The 26,691-nt window shown below is 45.0% G+C and overlaps 1 protein-coding gene across 9 annotated transcripts in view; it reads right to left on the minus strand.

Annotated features, from left to right (window-relative positions):
* LOC137382817 (oxysterol-binding protein 2-like) overlaps positions 1 to 26,691 on the minus strand; it is a 441,835-nt gene that overhangs the window by 181,517 nt on the left and 233,627 nt on the right. For all 9 annotated transcript variants that reach the window (XM_068055287.1, XM_068055286.1, XM_068055284.1 and 6 more), the window contains one exon: positions 89 to 339. In XM_068055287.1, the coding sequence (XP_067911388.1) occupies positions 89 to 339 (251 nt within the window). The remainder of the gene's footprint in view (positions 1 to 88; positions 340 to 26,691) is intronic.

The following is a 26,691-nucleotide window of genomic DNA, read 5'->3' on the forward strand; positions in this document are numbered from 1 at the left end:
ATAAATCAGTTTTTCATCTGTGACAAGCTGTGGTCATGGGTAAGATAATTTTTGAACTGCAGACAGATAAAGCAATGCCTTTACTTACATTGATCATAGCATTGGAGGTGATGCGGAAGAGGGTCGCTCGCTCGTTGACTGCTTTAATCTTTTCTCCACTCTCAGCTGGTAGCTTCAGGCTCTCGAGCTCACTCAGAGATCTCTGAAGGGCTGCTCCGTGTTTAGCAATGAGGTCATTGCACTGGCTCAGGTCATCAAGCTTGCTGGCCAGGGCCCTCAGGGTGGCGTGCAGCTCGCTCTTATCAGACTGCGAGGTTGGCTCCTCGTCACCAGAGTCATCTGTAGAAGGAGCAACAGTTTCCATGGTTACAGCACCACCCTTACCACTCAAGACACATGTAAAATAGGACCAAGATAGACAGATCAGATAAGGTCAGAGCAGCAGTGCATTTGTGGGTTACTGATATCAAAGTCTGGTTGCAAAATGTTTCTCTCTTTATAGTCACTCAAAAGTCAGCAAAAACACAGGCTGCATTGTGGGTCAGCCCCCTGATTACTCACTGAATGAAAGGTGCAACAACAACTTAAGGATAAGATTTGTTTTTTTGCCATTCCTCTTTATTAAAGGAGATTTGGAAAATCATTGAATCATACATCACAGAAGGAGGCCATTCAGATCATCATGCCTGTTCCAACTCTTTGCAAGAGCTACCCAATTAATCCCACTCCCTTCCTCTTTCCCCAAAGTATAAATCCAATTCCCTTGCTGCGTAAAAATTTTTCTCCTAATTTCCTCATTGTTCTTTTGTCAACTACTTCAAATCTCTGTGTTGGTTACTGACCCTGCTGCCAGTAGAAATAGTTTTTCTTCGTTTCCTTGATCAAAATCCTTCATGATTTTGGACGCCTCTATTAAATCACCCCGTTATTTCTCTGCTTGAAACGGAACAATTCCAGCTTCTCTAGTCTCTTCTAATAACTGAAGTCCTTCACCCTTACAACATTCTATTAAGTCTCCACCTCAATGAATTTCGCGCTCGGCATGACGTTGAGCTCTTCTTCCGTCGCCTCCGCCTCCGGGCTCACTTCTTTGACCAGGAGTCCTCCCCCCGACCAGCAGACCCATTCACTTGCCTCCAGCATTCTCCCTCAACCTGGACCCCTCCCCCTGGCCTCTTACCCACTCTTGATCTCTTCATTGAAAACTGTCGGCGAGACATTGGTCATCTCAATTTCTCTGCCCCCCTCACTCACTCTAACCTGTCCCACTCTGAACTTGAGGCACTCCGTTCTCTCAGGTCTAACCCCGACATGGTCATCAAACCTGCAGACAAGGGTGGTGCTGTTGTTGTATGGCATACCGACCTCTACCTTGCAGAAGCTCAACGCCAACTCACAGACACTTCTTCCTACCTTCCTCTGGACCATGACCCCACTACCGAACATCAAGCCACTGTCCAAAGGACTGTCACTGACCTCATCTACTCTGGAGATCTTCCCTCTACAGCTTCCAACCTCATAGTCCCGCTACCCCGGACAGCCCGCTTCTACCTCCTTCCCAAAATCCACAAACGGGACTGTCCCGGCAGACCCATTGTGTCAGCCTGCTCCTGCCCCACTGAACTCATTTCTTCCTATCTTGACTCAATCTTTTCTCCGCTGGTCCAGTCTCTTCCCACCTACATTCGTGACTCTTCTGACGCCCTACGTCATTTTGACAATTTCCAGTTTCCTGGTCCCAACCGCCTCCTCTTCACTACGGATGTCCAATCACTCTACACCTCCATCCCCCACCAGGATGGTTTAAGGGCTCTCCGCTTCTTCCTTGAACAGAGGCCCAACCAGTCACCATCCACCACCACCCTCCTCCGCCTGGCTGAACTTGTTCTCACATTGAACAACTTCTCCTTCAACTCCACTCACTTCCTTCAAGTAAAAGGTGTTGCTATGGGTACCCACATGGGTCCTAGTTATGCCTGTCTTTTTGTGGGATATGTCGAGCATTCTTTGTTCCAGTCCTATTCAGGCCCCCTCCCCCATTTCTTTTTCAGGTACACTGATGACTGTATCGGTGCCGTTTCCTGCTCTCGCCCCGAACTGGAAAACTTTATCAACTTTGCTTCCAATTTCCACCCTTCTCTCACCTTTACATGGTCCATCTCCGACACTTCCCTTCCCTTCCTTGACTTCTCTGTCTCCATCTCTGGGGATAGGTTGTCTACTAATATCCATTATAAGCCCACCAACTCCCACAGCTACCTCGACTACACTTCTTCACGCCCTACCTCCTGTAAGGACTCCAATCCATTCTCCCAGTTTCTCCGGCTCCGACGCATCTGCTCTGATGATGCTACCTTCCATGACGGTGCTTCTGATATGACCTCCTTTTTCCTCAACCGAGGATTCCCCCCCCACAGTTGTTGACAGGGCCCTCAACCGTGTCCGGCCCATTTCCCGCACCTCTACCCTCACCCCTTCCCATCCCTCCCAGAACCGTGACAGGGTTCCCCTTGTCCTCACTTTCCACCCCATCAGCCTCCATATCCAAAGGATTATCCTCCGCCATTTCCGCCACCTCAAGCGTGATGCCACTACCAAACGCATCTTCCCCTCCCTTCCCCTGTCAGCATTCCGAAGGGATCGTTCCCTCCGCGACACCCTGGTCCACTCCTCCATTACCCCCACCACCTCGTCCCCTTCCCATGGCACCTTCCCCTGCAATCGCAGGAGGTGTAATACCTGTCCATTCACCACCTCTCTCCTCACTATCCCAGGCCCCAAACACTCCTTTCAGGTGAAGCAGCGATTTACTTGTACTTCTTTCAATGTAGTATACTGTATTCGCTGCTCGCAATGTAGTCTCCTCGACACTGGGGAGACCAAACGCAGACTGGGTGACCGATTTGCGGAACACCTCCGCTCAGTCCGCAAGCAGGACCCTGAGCTTCAGGTTGCTTGCCATTTCAACACTCCCCCCTGCTCTCATGCTCACATCTCTGTCCTGGGGTTGCTGCAGTGTTCCAGTGAACATCAACGCAAGCTCGAGGAACAGCATCTCATTAACCGATTAGGCACACTACAGCCTGCAGGACTGAACATTGAGTTCAATCATTTCAGAGCATGATGGGCCCCCCATTTTACTTTCATTTTTAGTTATTTTTTCTTTTTTACAACTTTTTTTTCATGTTTATTTCATTTCATCTTAGTTTGTTCAGTTTGTTAACCCACTGTTTTTTTTTCATGTTCGGACTTGCTGCTGTTCAATATTCAGTCCGTTAACACCCTATCTGTACTAATGCTTTGTCTTTCAACACACCATTAACATATTGTTTGCCTTTGCTCCATGACCTTTTGGTCAGCTATGTGGCCTTGTCCAATCTACACCTTCTCCTTTGTTATCTCTTGCCCCACCTCCGCCTCACTTGCTTATAACCTTTGACATTTCTAATATTTGCTAGTTCCGAAGAAGGATCACTGACCCGAAACGTTAACTCTACTTCTCTTTCCACAGATGCTGCCAGACCTGCTGAGTGGTTCCAGCATTTCTTGTTTTTATTTCAGATTTCCAGCATCCGCAGTATTTTGCTTTTATTCTATTAAGTCTCTTTTTCACCCTCTAATTTGCTTTGGGAGAAGAGCAAGGAGCTGTCCTGTGGTTTGCTGACTGAGGCTAAATGCTATCCCAATCTAGGGGCCTGGAATTCAGTTGGTTTGATTTATTTTCTGATTGTAACAAGAAGAAAAATCTGACTTTACTCAACCTTCTTCATTCTACAGCAGTTGGCCTTGACTGCAAGGTGATCTGGATACTGTCGACACAAGTGTGAATGTGTGTGTGCACATCCACGTGCGTAGCACATTGAGAAGCAGGGAAATAAGCACAGGTCCGAGTGACTACACAAGCCAGTTACAACTCTGTCAGTAAATAGGACAAAGGCAAACTTTTAGCTTTAATTAATTTAAACTCTTAAAGAAGTTCCGAAGCCCTGTGAGGCAGAGTAGGGCAAGTGTTACAGCTGTTTGTCACAGACCACAGCTGGCTGTGCTGTACACATACGCTTGTTTTGGCAATATCTGATTCTCACTGGAGTAAGGACCAGCTGCTCTACAGTGAAGGCGGTCGGGTCAAAGGCTTTTCTTTTGGTTGCAATTAGAATGTAAATCAAACTTACTTGGTTGGGTATGTACTGTGGGTGGGGGAGGGAGAGAGAGAGAGCGAGGTGGGGAGGGAAGGGGAGTGAGAGAAAGCATGCTCCTGCCTAGTAACAGTCTATATCTACACAGTTCGGTTTATTTTTACCTTTGAGCAAAACTATATCATTAGTTTCAAATAAATGGAGCAGCACCAATCCAGTGAGCTGTAATATTCCATAAGCACAAAATACCAGTGTTCTCTCACTTTGTAAAAAATGACTTGTATTTATAGAGTACCCTTCATGACCACCAGCCGTCCCAAAGTGCTTTACAGCCATTGAAGTACTTGTGAAGTATAGTCACTGTTGTAATGTAGGAAATGTGGCAGCCAACTTTCACACAGCAAACTTACACAAACAACAATGTGATAATGACCAGATAATCTGAGATGTTGAGTGAGGGATAAATATTGGCCAGGACATTTGGGATAACTCCCATGCTCTTCTTCAAAATAGTGACATGGGAGGGTAGACGAGGCCTCAGTTTACTGTCTCATTCGAAAGACGGCACCTCTCACAATGCAGCACTCCTTCAGTACTGCACTGGAGTGTCAGTCTTGATTTTTGTGGCTCAGACCTTGGAGTGGGTCTTGAACCCACAAACTTCTGAATCAAAAGTGAATGTGTTACCAACTCAGGCAAGTCCTGCGCCTCCAGCCAGTAACAGGAGGTTCCCTCCCTTCACTAACCTGTAGGTCAATACATGGCCAAGTTGAAGAGCTTTCAGGTACCTTGAGCTGCTATTACATCCAGGGACAGTCTGTGCTGGGCACACATTCGCAGACCTGCTATTATATGATTGTCAGAGAAGTTTGCACTGTTCTGCGAGGAATTTTGTGGGAATGTTGCAGTTTAAGAGTTAATTCAATAATGCGAAAGATACGTGTGGTGCATTTCTGGTCACAGACCTACCAGAGGGACATACAAACACATTACAACAACAACTTGAATTTATATAGCACCTTCAACTTAAAACATCCTAAGGCGCTTACGACATTATTTTGAATTTGGTAAAGCAGCAGCTTGCTAGTTGGGTAATTTCTCAGCAGAAGTGTTAGTATCAATCACTATCCTCATTGCAATTCAACACTGTCAAAGTGACAGTGCATGAGAGCCAACAGCAACCTTAAACTGTGGATATTAGCAATTACTCCCAGCTGTAATTGGCCTGCAGGCTCCTCACTACCTTCAATGTTTCCTACATTACTTCCTTCCTTGCTCAATCCTAGCTTTGAAGTTTGCTAGTCATGCAGTGTTCAGCCAGGCCCTCTGCTAATGTTACACTATCATTTGCGGAGCAGGATTGCACAAGATGGTCTGAGTGGACTCAGCCAATCTTCTCCCTCACTTTGCAGAAATATCTGTCCTTCCCTTGGTACCTCATGCTGTTGGTCCCTCCTAGAACAGGAACCTGCCACCTGAACAACTGCAGTGGGTAAACCTGTGTCCCATTTCTCCCTGGTACAATAGATCAAGGCATGAAGGTATTGCACTACTCCCTCAATACTTGCTAACAACTTGCATTACCATGGTTATTAAAAGCGATGAGATATTTTTCTAAATGTTCGCACATTTTCACTCGACTGGAAATAATAATTCCATGAACTGAGATTTAATATATAGAGGCATCTGATTACTTAAATCTTGAGTTTGTGGACATTACACTCAAGTCATTTCAATATTTGCAGACGACTTGCTTACATTTGTAATTTTCAAAATTATTAAATAGAAAAAAAAACTTGCATTTATATAGTGCTTTTCACAACCATTGGATGACCCAAAGTGCTTTGCAACCAAAGTACTTTTGAAGTGTAGTCACTGTTATTATGTAGGAAACACAGCAGCTGATTTGTGCACAGCAAGCTCCCACAAACAGCAATGTGATAATGACCACGTAATCAGCTTTTGTGATTTTGATTGAGGGACACCCACTCTTCTTCAAAATAGTACTGTGGGATCTTTTATGTCGACATGAGCAGACGGATGGGGCCTGGGTTTAACGTCTCATCGACACCTCTGATAGTGCAGCACTCCTTCAGTACTGCACTGGAGTGTCAGCTTTGGTTTTGTGCTCAAGCCCTGGAGTAGGACTTCAACCCAGAACCTTGTGATTTAGAGGCAAAAGCGCTACCAACTGAGCCATGGTTAACACTCAATTACATAGAATATACAGCAGAGAAACAGGCCATTCGGCCCAACAAGTTTGTGCTGGTGTTTATACTCCACACGAGTTTCTTCTCGTTCCATCCACCTCATCTCAGCCTTACAGCATATCTTTCTATTCCCATTTCTCTCATGTACTTGTTTAGTTTCCTTTTGAAAGCATCCAAGCTATTTGCCTCAACCACTTTACGTGGTAGTGAACACCACATTCTGAGTAAAGACATTTCTCCTTATTTCCCTTCATGGTATTTATCAGCAACTATCTTGTATTTATGGCCCCTAGTTTTGGATTCTCCCACAGATTCTCTCCTCATCTACCTGCCCATCCCATTCATAATTTTAAAGACCTCTACTCAGTATCCTCTCAGCCGTCTCTTTTGTAAAGAAAATCCCAACCTGTTCGATATTTCCCAATAGCTGTAATCTCTCCTGGTACCATCTTCCGGTACCATCCTGGTAAATTTTGATGGCACTGTTGCCAGTGCTTCTCAGTCCTTTTTATAGTATGGAGATCTAAGTGGGGCCTGAAAAGGGACCTATACAAGTTTAAGCTAACATCACTACTTTTGAATTCTATGCCCGTAGAAAAAAATCTCAGAGATTTGTTAGCATTTTAATTGCTTTGCTGATGTGTGATGCTGCTTTTTAATGATTTGACCACCTTTAGCCCTAGATCCCTTTGTTCTTCCACCCCATTCAGTTTCTTATTTTCTAAGGTGTAGATGATCTTTCTATTTTTCCAACCAAATGAGCATCACCTCACATTTATCTATGTTAAAGTTAATTTGCCACTTAATTACCCAGTCTACGAGTTTTCTACAGTCTTCTTGTATTATATTATATTCTTCCTCAGTGTTAGCTATACCTCCCCCCAGGTCGGTATCATCTACTTATTCCAAAGTCTGAATCATTAATGTAAATTATGTACAACAGTGGTCCCAGTACTCATCCTTGTGAAACACTGCTTTCTTCCTTCTTCCAACCTGAATAACTACCCTTTACATCTGCTCTCTGCTTTTCTTTCAGTTAATTTGTTATCCATTCAAATATTTGTTCCCGACTCCACATGTCCTAACCTTTGTCATGACTCTACCATGTGGCACCTTATCAAAGGCCTTTTGATTTGTGATTTTAAACAACCATCTGTCATTCGAACACAGAAAGATTAAAGTTAACCAGTGCCAGATCTCTCTCTCCCTATACATGCACCCACAGACTCGGATGAACTCACTGACTGTTCCTATACACACACTACAATGATAGATAGAGCTAGTGTGTAATGCACTGAGCGTCAGGGAAACATTCAGTCCTTTCTGGTTCTCCATAGCTTGTGTGTGTCTCATGTCAGCTGCTTTGCTAGGGTTGCCAATCCTCCAGGATTGTCCTGCTGTCTCCAAAAATTCAAGACTCACCTCCTGCCCATTGCTGTGAGCAACATGGAAGAAAAATCGTCGAGACATTGGAAATAAAATTGTGTGTCTCTTTGTCCATTTTTTTGAACACTTCACAGAATCGCAGAATCGTTACAGTGCAGAGGGAGGCCTTTCGGCCCATCGTGTCTGTACTGGCTCTCCGAAAGAGCAATTCCCTCAGTTCCATTTCCCTGCCTTCTCCCCATAACCCTGCACATTCTTCCTTTTCCTATAACTGTCTAATTCCCTTTTGAATGCTTCGATTGAACCTGCCTCCACCACACTCTCAGGCAGTGCATTCCAGAACTTAACCACTCGCTGCGTGAAAAAGTTTTTCCTCATGTCACTTTAGCTTCTCTTACTAAATACTTTAAATCTGTGCCCTCTCGTTCTTGATCCTTTCATGAGTGGGAACAGTTTCTCTCCATCTATTCTGTCCAGACCCTTCATGATTTTAAATACCTCCATCAAATCTCCTCTCAGCCTTCTCTTCTCCAATCTATCTTCATAACTAAATTTCCCATCCCTAGAACCATTCTCCTGAATCTTTTCTGTACTCTCTCCAATAGCGCTCACATCTTTCCTAAAATGCGGTGCCCAGAACTGGACGCAATACCACAGCTGAAGCCGAGCTAGTGTCTTATACAAGTTCAACATAATTTCCTTGCTTTTGTACGCTATGCCCCTATTAACAAAGCCCAGGACACTGTATGCTTTATTGACCTCTCTCTCAACCTGTCCTGCCACCTTCAATGACTTATGCATATATACACCCACGTCCCTCTGCTCCTGCACCCGCTTTAGAATTGTACCCTTTATTCTATATTGTCTCTCCATGTTCTTCTGACCAAAATGAACCACTTCACATTTTTCTGCATTGAACTTCATCTGCCACCTGTCTGCCCATTTCACCAACATGTCTGCATCCTTTTGAAGTTCTACACTATCCTCCTCACATAAGTTGCGTATCATCTGCAAACTTTGAAATTGTGCCCTGTACACCAAGGTATAGGTCATTAATATATATCAGGAAAAGCAAGGATCCCAACACTGATCCCTGAAGAACTCCACTATAAACCTTCCGCCAGCCCGAAAAACATTTCTTAACCACTACTCTTTGTTTCCTGTCACTCAGCCAATTTTGTATCCATGTTGCTACCGTCCCCTTTATTCAATGAGCTACAAGTTTGCTCACAAGTCTGTTGTGTGGCACTGTATCAAACACCTTTTGAAAGTCCATGTACACCACATCAACAGCATTGCCCTCATTAACCCTCTCTGTTACCTCTTCAAAAAACTCTAGCAAGTTAGTTAAACATGATTTTCCCTTAAGAGATCCATGCTGGCTTTCCTTAATTAACTTGAATTTATCCATATGACTATTGATTGTGTCCTGAATTATTTTTTCTAGAAGTTTTCCCACCACTGAAGTTAAACTGACTGGCCTGTAGTTGCTGGGCTTATCTTTACACCCTTTTTTGAACAAGGGTGTAACATTTGCAATTCTCCAGTCCTCTGGCATCACCCCAGAGTCTAAGGAAGACTGAAAAATTATGGCTAGTGCCTCTGTTAATTCCACCCTCACTTCCCTCGGCATCCTTGGATGCAGCTCATCTGGTCCTGGTGCCTTATCCACTTTAAATACAGACAGCCTTTCTAGTATTTCCTCTTTATCAATTTTAAACCCTTCTAGTGTTTGAATTACCTCCTCTTTCAACATTGCCTGGGTTGCTTCTTCCTTGGGAAAGACAGATGCAAAGTATTCATTTAATACCTCAGCAATGCCCTCTGCCTGCACGTGTAAATCCCCTTTCTGGTCCCTAATCGGCCCCACTCCTCCTTTTACCACCCTTTTACTATTTTACCTATAGAAAACTTTGGGATTTCCTTTAATGCTAGCTGCCAGTCTCTTTTCATGCTCTCTCTTCTCTTCCCTTATTTGCTTTTTCACTTCCTCTCTGGACCTTCTATATTCAGCCTGGTTCTCAATAGTATTTCCTACCTGGCATCTGTCAGAAGCACACTTTTTCTTTTTCTTAATCGCTACCTCTTTTGTCATCCAGAGAGTTCTGGATTTGTTTACCCAACTTTTCCCCTTTGAGGGAACATACCTTGACTGTGCCCAAATGATCTCTTCTTTGAAGGTAGCCCATTGTTCATCTACCGGTTTTCCTGCCAGCTTTTGACTCCAATTTATTCGCCCCCAGCTCCATTCTTACCCCATTGAAGTTAGCCTTCCCCCAGTTAATTATTCTTACCCTGGATTGCTCTTTGTCCTTTTCCATAGTCAGCCTAAACTTTATGATACAATAATCACTATCACCTAAATGCTCTCCTACTGATATTTGATCCACTTGGCCCATCTCATTCCCAAGAACCATGTCTAGCAGTGCCTCATTTCTTGTTGGACTAGCAACCTACCGTTATAGAAAATATTCCTGAAAACACTTTACACTACTATTATCCCAGTCTATGTTTGGATAATTAAAGTCCCCCCATTGTAACTATAATTTTTGCACCTCTGTAATTTCCTTGCAAATTTGTTCCTCCATGTCTCTCCCACTAGCTGGTGGCCTATAGACAACACCAAGCAATGTAACTGCACCTTTTTTGTTACTTAGCTCTAGTAAAATTGATTCTGTCCTCAACGCCCCCGGAACATCTTTTCTCTCCAGCGTTGCAATGCTCTCCTTAATCAATACTGCGACCCCTCCCCCTTTTTTTCCCTTTCCTACCTTTCCTGAACACCTTGTATCCAGGAATAGTTAACACCCAGTCCTGACCTTCTTTGAGCCAGGTCTCTGTTATAGCCACGACATTGTTTCAACATGGCAATCTCACCAGTCTTATTAACTACACTCCATGCACATTAACCCTGATTCAGACTTTATTACTTTCTCCCTTACTCTGAACCCACCTAATAACGTACTATTCCCTTCTCTCGTGCTATCTATCTACCCCAGTATTCTGTGCATCTTGATATTCCTCACTGATACTTGCTCTTGGTTCCCACACCCCAGACAAGTTACCAGTTTTACTTCCCTCCAAATAAAAGCTCCCTCTCAGGTTCCAACCCCCCTGACAATTTAGTTTAAACCCTCCCCAACAGCACTAGGAAATCTCCTTCTGAGGATATTCATCCCAGTCCTGCTAAGATGCAACCTGTCCATCTTGTACAGGTCCCACCTGCCCCAGAACCAGTCCCAATGTCTCAGAAATCTGATGCCCTCCTACACCAGTTCTCCAGCCACGTGTTCAATCGCTCAATTCTCTTATTCCTTTGCTCACTTGCACATGGGACTGGGGGTAATCCTGAGATTACTGCTTTTGAGGTCCTGCTTTTTAAATCTCCTTCCCAGCTCTCTAAAATCTGCTTTCAGGACCTCATCCCCCTTCTTACCTATGTCATTGGTATCAATGGACAATGACCTCTGGCTGTTCACCCTCCATCAGAAGAATGTCCAGCAGCCACTCTGTGTCATCCTTGACCCTGGCACCAGGGAGGCAACACATCATCCTGGAGTCACGTTTACTGCTGCAGAAACACCTATCTGTTTCCCTAACTAATGAATTCGCTATCACTACTGCTCTTCCACACTTCCCTTCTGTGCAGCTGAGCCAACTGTGGTGCCACAAACTTGGCTCTGACTGCACTCCTCTGAGGAACCATCACCCTCACCAGTATCCAAAATGGAAAACCGCTTAGCAAGTGAGATCATATCAGAGGACTTCTGCACTATCTGCCTGGCGGTCACCCATTTCCTATCTGCCTGCATGCTCCTAACCTGTGGTGTGACCACCTCCCTAAATGTGCTATTTACGTGGTCCTCCGCCTCGCGGCTGCACAACAGTGACTCCAGCCACCGCTCGAATTCTGAAACCCGGAGTGCAAGCTTCTGCAGCCAGTGACACTTCCTGCAGATGTGTCTGCCTCGGACACATAGAACGTCCATGACTTCCCACATGCCACAGGCTGTACATGCCACTCGGCCATACCTTAACTTTACAGACTATTTATTATAAGTAGAATAGCTTACCAGGTACTCACCAAACAGGTCCTTCCACTGCACCGAAGCAAGAACCAAATACTGGAGGGTTAAAAAAGTAGAAAAAAAAGTGGAAAATGGAGCACCTCCTCCCCCCTTCACCAAACTCGTTATTCACCAAATTTGAATCTCCACATTCAGTTTGCAATCTGAACACCGTTTTCTTCTTTATTAGTTATAAAAAATACTGGAGATGGCGGGCAGTTGGAGACGAGAGGAAGTTTCCAGGAATACTTTCAACTGGAGTTGGCAGCCCATTCCTGTACACATACTACAGACACCAGGTCAAATTCCCAGCCATCTGGTATCATGCTGCTTAGGAATGGCCCACCCATCAGCAGGCAATCATTCTGGGTGTAACCAGTAGAAGGAGAAGTTCACTGCACTACAATGGAAACAGTAAATGGTTGTGTCAGTGTTAGGACAGGAGAAAGTGCATTTTTTTCTGAATCGTGTGTTACTTCTGTCCCGCAGGAGCAGTTCATCTGTCATGTTAATCAACAGAAGCAATATGAAAATTCATATTGCAATCATGCCACATTGCGATCAGAATCAAGCACCCTCTGACATGAAAATTTATAAAGATGTAAATTACTTTCTTTGAAAATTTCAATATTTCAGGATGACAAATGGCACCCTGCATAGTCGATGAGCTTGAGTGGCTGTGCTGAAGGATGACATGCAGTGGCCTGAATTTTAATGGGCAAAATATACAATCAGCTGCCAAACTTGGTGAGCCAAGGTTTAGAAATCTAGTACAAAAGCAAAATACTGCCAATGCTGGAACGCTGAAATAAAAATAGGAAATGCTGGAACTACTCAGCAGGTCAGGCAGCATGTGTGGAGAGAGCAACAGAGTTAACACTAAGGTCCGTGAACTTTCACTGATGGTTCTGATGAAAGGGTATTTTCCTGAAATGTTAACGCTGTTTCTCTCTCCATAGATGCTGCTAGACCTGCTGAGTATTGCTAGCATTTATGTTCTTATTTTCGAAATCTAGATGGTGGATCAAAAATACCAGCAGTGATTGACACTGGTGTGTAGGGTGTATAGATATAGTTAGTTCACAATAAACACTCCTTGACTACACACACTGGCCCTTGCTATTATTATAATGCATAAAGGAACAGTTAGTGCCCATATACATTTCTGGGCTACACACTCTAGCCCCTCCTATAATTGAACATGTGTTCATTACCTTGAGCACAGAACACCACTGTTTGTTGTTGAAAATGAGCATCCTGAAATCCAAAAATCCAGCAATATAAAGATGGCAGGTAGTGAATCCATTCCAGCATTTGCAACTCCCACATCATTCTCAAGATTTATCAGAACCTTTGATGATTAAGCAAAACCAGCCCTATGCAAAATCTAATAAAGAAAACTTGATAGCACAATTGTTGTTTAGTTGGTGCATGTGTCTCCAAATAAGTTGCCACACAAGTCAACAGGGATATTTAATTGCGTCTGGTGTGTTTCAGCACCATTTCTCTTACTCTGTTAAAGCTGGATCAGCTCCAGTACAGAGAGAGGAGCCAGGATTTGCAAGTTTCATGGTCCCTCTTGGAAATGAGCTGCACAAGGTGCATCGATTCATAAAAACACACACCCTCTGTTCTTTCCATCCAGTAATCCTCTAACCGCAGTCTAGCGGTCATGGAACAGCTCATTAACACAGGATACGGGAAGGTATCCTATTGCAAATTTGCATATGTTTGCAAATTTACAACTTTAAAATGGAAATTTGCCAAATGGTAACTGTACTTTACACTGAAACTAAAACTGAAATGGTACAGGGAGTGAATATGGATTCTTTCTGTTTGGGGGCAGTTCAAGTCAGTTATAATAAGCTCCATCCTAAGTACAAATGTGTAGGTTGGATATTTTTCTACTTTTGCCATTTGTAAACCAATGCTGCATTTCCCTGGCAGGATAAAACTTTTCAATTGCAAGAGAACTGGAGGCTGGAGAGCATCACACATAGAGAACACATGGCCCAAGTGCATCACACATAGAGAACACGTGCTCGGAATACATCACACACAAAGAACATGCAGCCTGGAGTGCATCACATGCAGGGAACACACAACACGGAGTGCATCACATGCAGGAAAACACACAGCTGGAGTGTATCACACACAAGAGAACACTTGGCCAGAGTGCATCACACACAGAACACACGGTCGGAGTGTATCACACGCAGGAGAACAAACGGCACGGAGTGTATCACATGCAGGAGATCACATGGCCGGAGTGTATCACATGCAGGAGTCACATGGCCGGCGTGTATCACATGCAGGAGATCACATGGCCGGAGTGTATCACATGCAGGAGATCACATGGCCGGAGTGTATCACATGCAGGAGATCACATGGCCGGAGTGTATCACATGCAGGAGATCACATGGCCGGAGTGTATCACATGCAGGAGATCACATGGCCGGAGTGTATCACATGCAGGAGATCACATGGCCGGAGTGTATCACACACAGAGAACACATGCTCGGAGTACATCACATGCAGGGAACACATGGCCCGAGTGCATCACACACAGAGAACACATGGCCCAAGTGCAATACACACACAGAACACACACACGGTCGGAATGTATCACACGCAGGAGAACACACGGCCGGAGTGTATCACACACAGGAGAACATGCAGCTGGAGTGTATTACATGCAGGAGAACACACGGCACGGAGTTTATAACAGCAGAGAACACACAGCCCGCGTGCATCACACGCAGGAGAACACACAGTCCGAATGCATCACATGCAGGAGAACACACAAATGGTGTGTGTCACACGCACAGAACACAAAGTCCGAGTGCATCACATGCAAAACACACGGTCGGAGTGCATCACATGTAGAGAACACACGGCCGAAGTGTATCACATGCAGGAGAACACATGGCTGGAGTCTATCACACGCAGCGAAAACATGGCCAGAGTGCATCACACCCAGGAGAACACACAGCTGGAGTGTATCAAACGTAGAGAACACACGGCCCGGGTGCATCACACGCAGAACACATGGCACGGAGTGCATCACATACAGAGAACACACGGCCGATGTGTATCATACGCAGGAGAACAAATGGCTGGAGTGTATCAAACGTAGAGAACACACGGCCCGAGTGCATCACACGTAGGAGAACACACGGCACGGAGTATATAACACGCAGAGAACACAGGGCCCGAGTGCATCACACGCAGGAGAACACATGGCATGGAGTGCATCACACACAGGAGAACACACGGCCCTCTATGGCCTGCCCCTTCCTATCTCTGTAACTTCCACCAGCCCTACAACTGTCTAAGATATCCGCGCTCCTCCAATTCTGGTCTCTAGCGCGTCCTGATTTTAATCACTCCACCATTGGCAGCCATGCCTTCAGCTGCCTAGGACCTGACCTTGGAATACCCTCTCCAAACCTCACTGCCTCTCTTTCCTTCTTTAACACACTTAAAAGAAAGTGTAAGAAACTTATGGACTTCTTTAGCACTAAGATCGAGATCATCCAATCAGCTGCCTCTGCCACGTCCTTCCCTTCCACTAGCCCACTGGGCCAAACCTCCTCTAATGCTCCCCCTGCTCCAGCTCTGAACTCACATTTTTCTCCAGTTTCACTCCTTTCTCCCCCATGCCCTCTCCGAGCTCATCTTGTCCATGATGCCCACATCCTGCTCCTTCAACTCTATTCCCACTAAACTGACCACCGAGCTTCCCCCCACCCCGATTCCCATGTTAGCTGATATCGTTAATGGTTCTCTCGCTTTAGGTGTTGTCCCTTTCTCATTTAAATCTACCATCATTACCCCTCTCCTCAAACACAAACCAACTCTTGACCCCACTGCCCTTGCAAACTACCGCCCCATCTCCAACCTCCCTTTGCTCTCCAAAGTCCTTGAACGTGTTGTCACCTCCCAAATCCGTGCGCATCTTTCCTGGAAACTCCATGTTTGAATCCCTCCAATCAGGTTTCCACCCCTGCCACAGTACTGAAACAGCTCTTATCAAAGTCACAAATTGCATTCTATGTGACTGTGACAAAGGTAAACTTTCCCACCTCATCGTACTCGACCTGTCTGTAGCCTTTGACACGGTTGACCACACCATCCTCCTCCAATGACTCTCCACTGTCATGCACTTGGGTGGGACTGCTGTCACCTGGTTCCATTCTTACCTAATCGTAGCCAGTGTATCACTTGCAATGGCTTCTCCTCCTGTTGCGGCACTGTAACCCCCTGGTGTCTCCCAAGGATCTATCCTTGGCCCTCTCCTACTTCTCATCTACATGCTGCCCCTGTGTAACATCACCAAAAGCACTTCATTAGTTTTCACATATACATTGATGACACCCAATTCTACCTCACGACCACCTTTCTTGACTCTTCCACTGTTGCTAAATTATCAAACTGCTAATGTGACATCCAGTACTGGATGAGCAGAAATTTCCTCCAATTAAATATTGGGAAGACTGATGGCAATGTTTTCAGTCCCCACTCCAAACACCATTTTCTAGCTCCTGATTCCATCCCTCACTCTGGCAACAGTCTGAGACTAAACCAGTCTGTTTGCAACCTTGGTGTCACGGTTGACCCTGAGATGAGCTTCCAACCACATATCCACACCATCACAGAGACCACCTAGTGCCACCTCTGTAACATTGCCCAACTCTGCTCCCCTCTCAGCTCATCTGCTGCTGAAACCCTCATTACCTCTAGACTAAACTATTCCAAAGCATTCCCAGCTGATCACCCAAGTTCTACCCTCCATAATAAAAACAGAAAAAGAGGTGGTGGAAAAACTCAGCAGGTCTGGCAGCATCTGTGGATAGAGAAGCAGAGTTAACGTTTCAGTTCAATGACCTTTCATCAGAACTCATACCCTGCATAAGCTTGAGATCATCGAAAACTTTGCTGCCCATGGCTTAACTTGCACCAAGTCCCGTTCCCCTCTCACCCCTGTCCTCGCTGACCTATATCGGTTCCTGGTCAAGCAGCATTTTGATTTTAAAATTCCCATCCTTGTTTTCAATTCTCTCCATGGCGTCACCCCTTACTGTCTATGTAATCTCCTCCAGCCCCACAATCATCCAAGATATCCATGCTCATCTTATTCTGGCCTCTTGAGCATCCCCAACTTTAATCGCGCCTAGGCCCTAAGCTCTGGAATTCCCTCCCAAAGTCTCTCTACCTTTGCTTTCCTGCTTTAAGACACTCCTTAAAACCTACCTCTTTGACTGAACCTTTGGTCACTTGACCTAATATCTCATTTGGCTTGGTGTTATATTTTGCCAAAGTGAGGCAGACAGTCAAGATGATACCAATCGACTGCAACAGGACATGGAGAGGCTCGCAAAATGGGCAAACAAGTGGCAGATGGAATTTAATACAGAGAAATGTGAGATGATGCATTTTAGCAAAAGGATAGGGAGAGGCCATATGGACTAAATGGTGCAGTTCTAAAGAGCGGTTTCTTCTTATTCTTTCTCGGGATGCAAGCGTCACTGCTCAGACCAACATTTATTGCCCACCCCTAACTGTCCTTGAGAAGGTGGTGGTGAGCCGCCTTCTTGACCCGCTGCAGTCCATGTGGTGTAGGTACACCCACAGTGCTTTTAGGAAGGGAGTATCATGCTTTTGACCCAGCAACAATGAAGAATGCCAATATAGTTCCAACTCAGGATGGTGTATGGTTTGGAGGGGAACTTGCAGCTGTGGTGTTCCCATGCATCTGCTGCCCTTGTCCTTCTAGGTGGTAGATAGAGTTTGCAGGTTTGGAAGGTGCTGTCAAAGGAGGCTTGGCAAGTTGCTGCAGTGCATCTATAGATGGTACACATTGCTGCCACTGGTGAAGGGAGTGAATATTTAAGGTGATGGACGGGGTGCTGATCAAGCAGGCTGCTTTGTCCTGGATGGTGTTGAGCTTCTTGAGTGTTGTTGGAGCCGCACTCATCCAGGCAAGTGGAGAGTATTCCATCACAATCCTGACTTATGCCTTGTAGATGGTGGACAGGCTTTGGTGTGTCAGGAGGTAAGTTAAGCCCGCAGAATTCCCAGCCTCTGACCTGCTCTTGTAGCCATAGTAATTATATGGCTGGTCCAGTTAAGTTTCTGGTCAATAGTAATCCCCAGGATGTTGATGGTGGGGCATTTAGTGATAGTAATGCCATTGAACGTCAAGGGGAGATGGTTAGAATTGTTGAAGATGGTCATTGCCTGGCACATGGGTGGCGTGAATGGTACTTGCCACTTATCAGCCCAAGCCTGGATTTTGTCCAGATCTTGCTGCATATGTACAGGGACAGAGGGACCTGTGGGTTCGTGTGTATTGACCTTTGAAGGTGGCAGGACATATTGAGAGTAGATAACAAAGTATCTGGGATCACAGGGTTCAAAAATAGAGGTATTGAGTACAAAAGCAGGGAAGTTATGCTGAACCAATATAAAGCTCTGGTTAGGCCACAACTAGAGTATTGCGTCCAGTTCTGGTCATCGTACTGAAGAAAGGATGTGAGCATCCTTGAGAGGATGCAGAGGAGATTTACCAGAATGGTTCCAGGGATGGGGGATTTTAGCTACAAGGTTAGGCTGTAGAAGGGTTGTTCTCCTTGGAGCAAAAATGATTGAAGGGAGATCTGATAGAGACGTATAAGATGATGACAGATTTGGATATGGTAGATAAAGAAAAGCAGTTCCCATTAACTGATGTACAAGGACTAGGGACAAAGATTTCAGGTTTTGGGCAGGAGATGCAGGGGGATATGAGGAAGAACTTTGTTATGCAGCGAGTGGTAATGAGCTGGAACTCACTGACTACGAGGATGGCGGAAGTGAAGATGCCGAATGATTTCAAACAGAAATTGGGTCGGCACTTGAAGGAAATAAACTTAGAGGCTATGGGGACGGAGCCAGGGAATGGGATTGATTGGATTGCTCTACAGAGAGCTGGCATGGATTTGATGGGTCGAATAGCCTCCTTCTATACTGTTATGGCTCTATAATGCTCCTGTGAAGTGCCTTGGAATGTTTTATTACATAAAAGGTGCTAAATAAATATAAGTTGTTGTTGTCCCAATATCACTGCTCTCATCCAGTCTGGGGCCCAATATTTCTGCTTTCACTGAAACTCAGGGACTCCCATCCCACAGTGAACCAACCTTCCCCAGGGTCAACACCTCCCTGCTTCAAGACGAGTGATCTAACAGAATCGAATTTATTGATGAGAATTAAATATGGGAGAGGGAGAAATGGGTGGAGTGGGCCAGAAGAACACATGGATGCAAGATCTTCCTGCAAAGTTCTCAACACCAGAGAATATACCCACTCTCCACTTCTCAATCAGATACTGTTATGATTTATTTTTGGTCTTAAGATGAAAGGTATTAGTATTGCATGTTTACAGCAGGGACCAATTCATATTAACAGCAAGCAAGAAGCTGGGTATTACAAACAGCTCAGCTGGATATAGCTGTCATAGTAGAGAGCCAATAGCCCAATTAATGTCCTTCTCTCAGATACGACTGAGCAGATTCAACATGCCAGCCCCAGGAGAATTTGCTCTGCTGGAGATGACAGGAAAATTCTAAACAAGCTGATTCCCACTAGCTATTGCAGAAGCTTTTCAGACTAAAATTAGTTCAGTTCTCCTGACCTTTGAGCCTGCTCATCAGGAATATACTGCCAGAGCTATTAATCCATCCCTTTGTTCCATGGCTGCAGCGTGTGCAATTTACACTGGATGCACTGCAACAACTCGCCAAGGATACTTCAGCAGTACCTCCCAAACCCATAACGCCCACCATCTAGGGCAACAGGTATGTGGGTTCATTGTCACCTCTAAGTAGCATAACATCCGGATTTGGACATATTTTGCCGTCCCTTCATTGTCGCTGCGGCAAAATGCTGGAACTCCCTAACAAACGGTATTATGGGACCACTTTCACCAAACATACTGCAGTGGTTGCTCCCTGTACTTTCTTAATATTTTACATCCCAAATTTGTTACCGACATTAAAATTGTTGGTTGGCAAAAAGGTTGTCAGGAGCCAGAGTTAAATGGTTGCCATGGAGATGCAGACCTCATGGAAGAGGTCTATTTATAGAAAAGCGAAGCAATTTAATCCGCATGGATTGCTGCTCACTGAAAATAGGTCGCAACACAATTGTTGTCAGACAGAGTGAGTTAAGAATATCACCTGAGCATTTAAGGGACGTCTCAGAGCTTGGCTGTGAGGGGCTGAAGTGAGTCTCCCTTCAGCAGTGATGGACAAGGACTCCACAGTTATCTGACCCTTACTATGTACAGTCAATCCGACCTGTCAACGCCCACTAACTTGAAGCAAGACTCATTGTTGTATACAAATGTGACCTGAAACTCCCAGTTCCATGGATTTACATTTTGTCTCACTCACTTTGATCACAAACCTCATGATAAATAGAATGCCAACAATCCCCCTCTCTATATATTTCTACAGAATGTATGCTGGCCACAGCATTCTCCTGTAATCAGACTGCAAACACATCAGCCTTGGCTCAGTTGGTAGCACTCCTGTCTTTGAGTCAGGGAGATCATGGGTTCCAAGTCCCACTTCAGAGACCTGAGTATAAAATCTAGGCCAACACTCCAGGGCATTACTGATGGAGCACTATGCTATCAAAGGTGCCGTCTTTTGTATAAGATATGAAAGTAAGGCTCCATCTACCCTAACATGTAGACATAAAAGAGCCAATGGCATTATTCAAGTATGAGCAGAGGAGTTCCTCAGGTGTCCTGGCCAATATTTACCCTTCAACCTACATCACTAATAACAGATTATCTGATCATTATCACATTGCTGTTTGTGGAAGCTTGCTGTGTGCAATTTTTTGCATTATACATTCCTGGGATGAGTACCTTGCCGCCATGGACAGCATTTATTGCCCATCACTAATTGCCCTTGACAGCTGACTTCCTGAACTGCTGCAGTCCGTGTGGTGAAGGTATATCCACAGTGCTGTTAGGGAGGGAATTCTAGGATTTTGACCCAGCGACAGTGAAGGAATGGTGATATAGTTCCAAGTCAGGATGGTGTGTGGCTTGGAGGGGAACTTGCAGATGGTGGTGTTCCCATGCATCTGCTGCCCTTGTCCTTCTAGGTGGTAGAGGTCATGGGTTTGGAAGATGCTGTTGATGGAGACTTGGTGAGTTGCTGCAGTGCATCTGTAGATGGTACACACTGCTGTCACTATGCGCAGTGGTGGAGGAGTGAATGTTTAAGGTGGTAGATGGGGTGCCGATGAAGCGGGCTGCTTTGTCTTGGATGGCGTTGAGCTTCTTCAGTGTTGTTGGAACTGCACTCATCCAAGCTAGTGGTATTCCATGACACACCTGACTTGTGCCTTGTAGATGGACGACAGGCTTTAGGGAGTCAGAAGGTGAGTTACCTGCCACAAAATTCCCAAACTCTGACCTGCGCTTGTAGCCACAGTATTTATATGGCTGGACCAGTTAAGTTTCTGGTCAATGGTTACCCCCAGGATATTGATGGTGGGGGATTCGGTAATGGTAATGTTGTTCAATGTCAAGGGGACATGGTTGCATTCTCTGTTTTAGAGATGGTCATTTCCTGGCACTTGTGTGGTGTGAATGTTACTTGCTGGGTCTTGCAACATGCAAGCATGGAATGCTTCAGTATCTGAGGAATTGCAAATGGTACTTAACACTGCACAATCATCAGTGAACATCCCCACTTCTGACCTTACGTTCAAGGAAAGGTCATTGATAAAGCAACATGAAGATGCTTGGGCCTTTGACACTGCCTAGAGGAACTCTTGCAGCAATATCCTGGGCTGTGATGATTGATCTTTAACAACCACAACCATCTTCCATTGTGCTAGGGATGACTCCAACCAATTGGAGAATTTGTCCCCTGATTCACATTGACTTCAATTTTACTAGGGCTCCTTGATGCCACACTCGATCAAATACAGCCTTGCTGTCAAGGGCAGACACTCTCACCTCACTTCTGAAATTCAGCTCTTTTGTCTATATTTGCATCAAGGCTGTAATGAGGTCTGCAGATGAGTAGCCCTGGCGGAACCCAAACTGAGCACTGGTGAGCAGGTTGTAATGAGTAAGAGCCGCTTAATAGTACTGTTGATGACGCCTTCCATCACTTTGCTGATGATTGAGAGTAGACTGATAGGGCGGTAATTGGCCGTATTGAATTTCTCCTTTTCACATTGCTGGGTAGATGCCAACTGGAGCAGCTTGGCTAAGGGCGCGGCTAGTTCTGCAGCACAAGTCTTCAGTAATACAGCCGCGCTGCTGTCAGGGCCATAGCGTTTGCTGTATCCAATGCCTTCAGTTGTTTCTTGATAACACATGGAGTGAATCAAATTGGCTGAAGACTGGCATCTATGATGGTGAGGACCTCCGGTGGAGGCCAAGATGGATCATCCACTTGGCACTTCTAGCAGAAGATGGTTGCAAAAGCTTCAGCCTTATCTTTTGCACTGATGTGCTGGACTCTGCCATCATTGAGGATGGGGATGTTTGTGGAGCTACCTCCTCCTGTCAGTTGTTTAATTGTCCACCACCATTCACGACTGGATGTGGCAAGACTGAAGAGCTTTGATCTGATCCGTTGGTTGTGGGATCACTTAGCTCTGTCTATAGCATGCTACTTCCATTGTTTAGCATGCATGTAGTCCTGTGTTGTACTTTCACCAGGTTGGCACCTCACTTACAGGTATGCCTGGTGCTGCTCCTGGCATGCTCTTTTACACTCCTCATTGAACCAGGGAAGATCCCCAGACTTGATGGTAATGGTAGAATGAGGGAAATACAGGGCCATGTGGTTACACATTGTGGTTGAATACAATTCTCCTGCTGCTGCTGATTGCCCACAGCACCTCGTGGATGCCCAGTCTTGAGTTGCTAGATCTGTTCTGAGTCTATCGCATGTAGCACTGCGATAGTGCCACGCAACACGATGGAGGATGTCCTCAGTGTGAAGATGGGACTTCGTCTCCACGAGCACTGTGTACTGGTCACTCCTATCAATACTGTAATGAACAGATGCACCTGCGACAGGCTGATTGGTGAGGATGAGGTGAAGTATATTTTTCCCTCTTGTTGGTTCTCTCACCACCTGCTACAGGCCCAGTTTGGCAGAAATGTCCTTCAGGACCTGGCCAGCTCAGTCAGTAGTGGTGCTACCAAACCACTCTTGGTGATGGACATTGAAGTCCCCACCCAGAATCCATTCTGTGCCCTTGCTACCCTTAGTGTTTCTTCCAAGTGGTGTTCAACATGGAGGAGTACTGATTCATCAGCTGAGGGGGGGTCGGTAGGTGGTAACCAGCTGGAATTTTCCTTGCCTGTGCTTGACCTAATGCCATGAGACGTCATGGAGTCCAGGGTCAATGTTGAGGACTCCCAGGGCCACTCCCTCTAAACTGTAAACCACTATGCCGCCACCACTGGTGGGTCTGTCCTGCTGGTGAGACAGGACATACCCAGGAATGGTGATGGAGGAATCTGGGACACTGGCTATAAGGTATGATTCGGTGAGTATGACTATGTCAGGCTGTTTCTTGACAAGTCCGTGGAACAGCTCTCCTAATTTTGGGACAAGTCCCCAGATGTTAGTGAGTAGGACTTTGCAGGGTCGACTGGGCTGGGTCTGCCTTTGTCTTTTCTGGCGCCTAGGTTGATGCTGAGTGGTGCATCCGGTTTTATTCTTATTTGACATTTCTTTGCGGTTTCAAACAACTGAGTGGCTTGCTAGGCCATTTCAGAGAGCATGTAAGAGTCAACCACATTGCTATGGGTCTAGAGTCACATGTAGGCCAGACCGGGTAAGGACAGCAGATTTTCTTCCCTGAAGAATATGAGTGAACCAGATGCATTTTTATGACAAACTGGTAGTTTCATAATTATCGATGAGTCTAGCATTTTATTCCAGATTTATTAATTAGCTGAATTTAAATTACCCCAGCTGCCGTGTTGAGATTTGAACTCTTGTTCCCGGAGCATTAGTCTTTGCCTCTGGATTACTAGTCCAGTAAAATTGCCACTATGCTGTCAATCACACTCTCACCCAGTACAAAAAAGAACTACAAAATTTTACAGCACAGAATGAGGCCATTTGGCCTGTCGTGTCAACGCTGGCTCTCCAAAGGAGCAATTCAGCTAGTGCCACTCCCGCGCCTTCGCCCTCAGCCCTGCACATTCTTCCTTTTCAGATAACAATCCAATTCCCTATTGAATGCCTCAATTGAATCTCCCTCCACAACACTCTCAGGCAGTGAATTCCCGATCCCAACCATTCTCTGCGTGAAAAAGAATTTCCTTGTGTCCCCTTCGCTTCTTTTGCCAATTACCTCAAATCTGTGATCTCTTGTTCTCGATCCTCCACCAATGGGTACAGTTTTTCCCTATCTTCTCTGTCCAGGCCCCTCATGATTTTGAGTACCTCTATAAAATCTCCTCTTAACCTTCTCTTCTCCAAAGGAAACAGTCCCAGCTTCTCCAATCTATCTACATAACTGAATTTCCTCATCCCTGGAACCATTTTCATGAATCTTTTCCGGACTCTCTCTAATGCCTTCACATCTTTCCTAAAGTGTGGCGCCCAGAACTGGACACAGTACTCCAGTGTTTTATATAAATTTAACATAATTTCCTTGTTTTTGTACTCTATGCCCCTATTAATAAAGCCCAGGGTGCTGTAGGCTTTATTATGCTTTATTATTAACTGCTCTCTCAACTTGTCCTTTCACCTTCAATGTTTTATACACATATACACCCAGGTCCCTCTGTTCTTGCACCCCTTTTAAAATTGTACCCTTTATTTTATGTAGTCTCTACACATTCTTCCGACCAAAATGAATTACTTCACATTTTTCTGCATTAAATTTCAACTGCCGCACGTCAGCCCATTCCACTGACCTATCTGTGTCCTTTGGAGTTCTACACTATCTTCCTCACAGTTCAGGACGCTTCCAAGTTTTGTATCATCTGCAAATTTTGCAATTGTGCCTTGTGCACCAAGGTCTAGGTCATCAATATACATCAGGAAGAGCAAGGGTCCCAATTCCGATCCCTAGAGAACTCCACTACAAACCTTCTTCCAGTCCGAGAAACATCCATTAACCACTACTCTGTTTCCTGTCCCTCAGCCAATTTCGTATCCATATTGCTACTGTCCCGTTTATTCCATGAGCTATAACAGCTCACAAGTCTGTTGTGCGGCAGTTTATCAAATGCTTTTTGGAAATCTATGTACACCTCATCAACAGCATTATCCTCATCAACCCTCTCTGTTACCCCATCAAAAAACTCCAGCAAGCAGTTAAACACTATTTTCCCTTCACAAATCCATGCTGGCTTTCCTTAATTAGCCTGCATTTGTCCAAGTGACAATTTTGTCCTGAATTATCACTTCTAGAAGCTTCCCCACCACCGAGGTTAAACTGACTGGCCTGTAGTTGCTGGGCTTATCTTTACACCCTTTTCTGAACAAGGGTGTAACATTTGCAATTCTCCAGTCCTCTGGCACCACCCCCGAGTCTAAGGAAGACTGTAAAATTATGGCCAATTCCTCCGCAATTTCCACTGTCACTTCCCTCAGTATCCTTGGATGCATATCATCTGGCCCTGCTTCCTTATCAACTTTAAGTGCAGACAGCCTATCCAATACCTCCTCCTCATCAATTTCAAACCCTTCAAGCATCTGAATTACCTCTTATTGCACCATAACCTGCACAACACCTTCTTCCTTGGTAAAGACAGATGCAAAGTATACATTCAATACCTCAGCCATGCCCCTGCCTCCATGCATAAATCCCCTTTTTGGCCCCTAATTGTTCCCATTCCTCCTTTTACTATTTCTGTGCCAATGAAAGACTTCTGGATTCCCTTTTATGTTAGTTGCCAGTTTCTTTTCATACTCTCTCTTTGCTTCTCTTAATAACTTTTTCAATTCCCCTCTGAACCTTCTATATTTGGCCTGATTCTCTCTTCTATTATCCACCCAACATTTGTCATACGCACGCATTTTCTGCTTCATCTTAATCTCTATCTCTTTCGTCATCCAGGGAGCTCTGCATTAGTTTGCCCTACCTTTCTCCTTTGTGGGAATATACCTTGACTGTGACTGAGCTATCTCTTCTTTAAAGGCAACCCATTCTTCAGTTACTGTTTTGCCTGCCAACCTTTGATTCCGATTTATCTGGATCAGATCCTTTCTTACCCCATTGAAGTTGGCTTTTCCCCAGTTAATTATTCTTACTCAGGATTGTTCTTTGACCTTTTCCATCACCAACCTCAACCTTATGATACAATGATCACTGTCCCCTAAATGTTGCCCTACTGGCACTTGATCCACTTGGCCCACCTCATTCCCAAGAACCAGGTCTAGCAGTGCCTCCTTTCTGGTTGGATTGGAAACATAATGCTGTCGGAAATTTTCCTAAACACACTCTAGAAACTCTTGCCCCTCTCTGCCGTTTACACTACTACTATCCCAGAATATAATACCATGATAACTTCACTATAATTCTTGTATCTCTCTGTAATTTCCTTGCAAATTTGTTCCTCTACATCTTTCCCACTAGTTGTTGGCCTATAGACTAACCCAAGCAATGTAACTGCACCTTTTTTGCTCCTTAGTTCTAGCCAAATAGATTCTGTCCTTGACCCCTCTTGGACATCCTCTCTCTCCAGCACTGAAATGTTCTACTTCATCAATACTACCAACCCTCTTCCTTTCCTGAACACCTTGTATCCAGGAATATTAAATCCCAGTCCTGTCCTTCGTTATAGCCACACCATATTTCCACATTGCAATCTGCACCTGTAATTCACCAATCTTATTTACCACA

The sequence above is a fragment of the Heterodontus francisci genome, chromosome 23 (genome assembly GCF_036365525.1).
Source record: "Heterodontus francisci isolate sHetFra1 chromosome 23, sHetFra1.hap1, whole genome shotgun sequence".
NCBI classification, from domain to species: Eukaryota; Metazoa; Chordata; class Chondrichthyes; order Heterodontiformes; family Heterodontidae; genus Heterodontus; species Heterodontus francisci.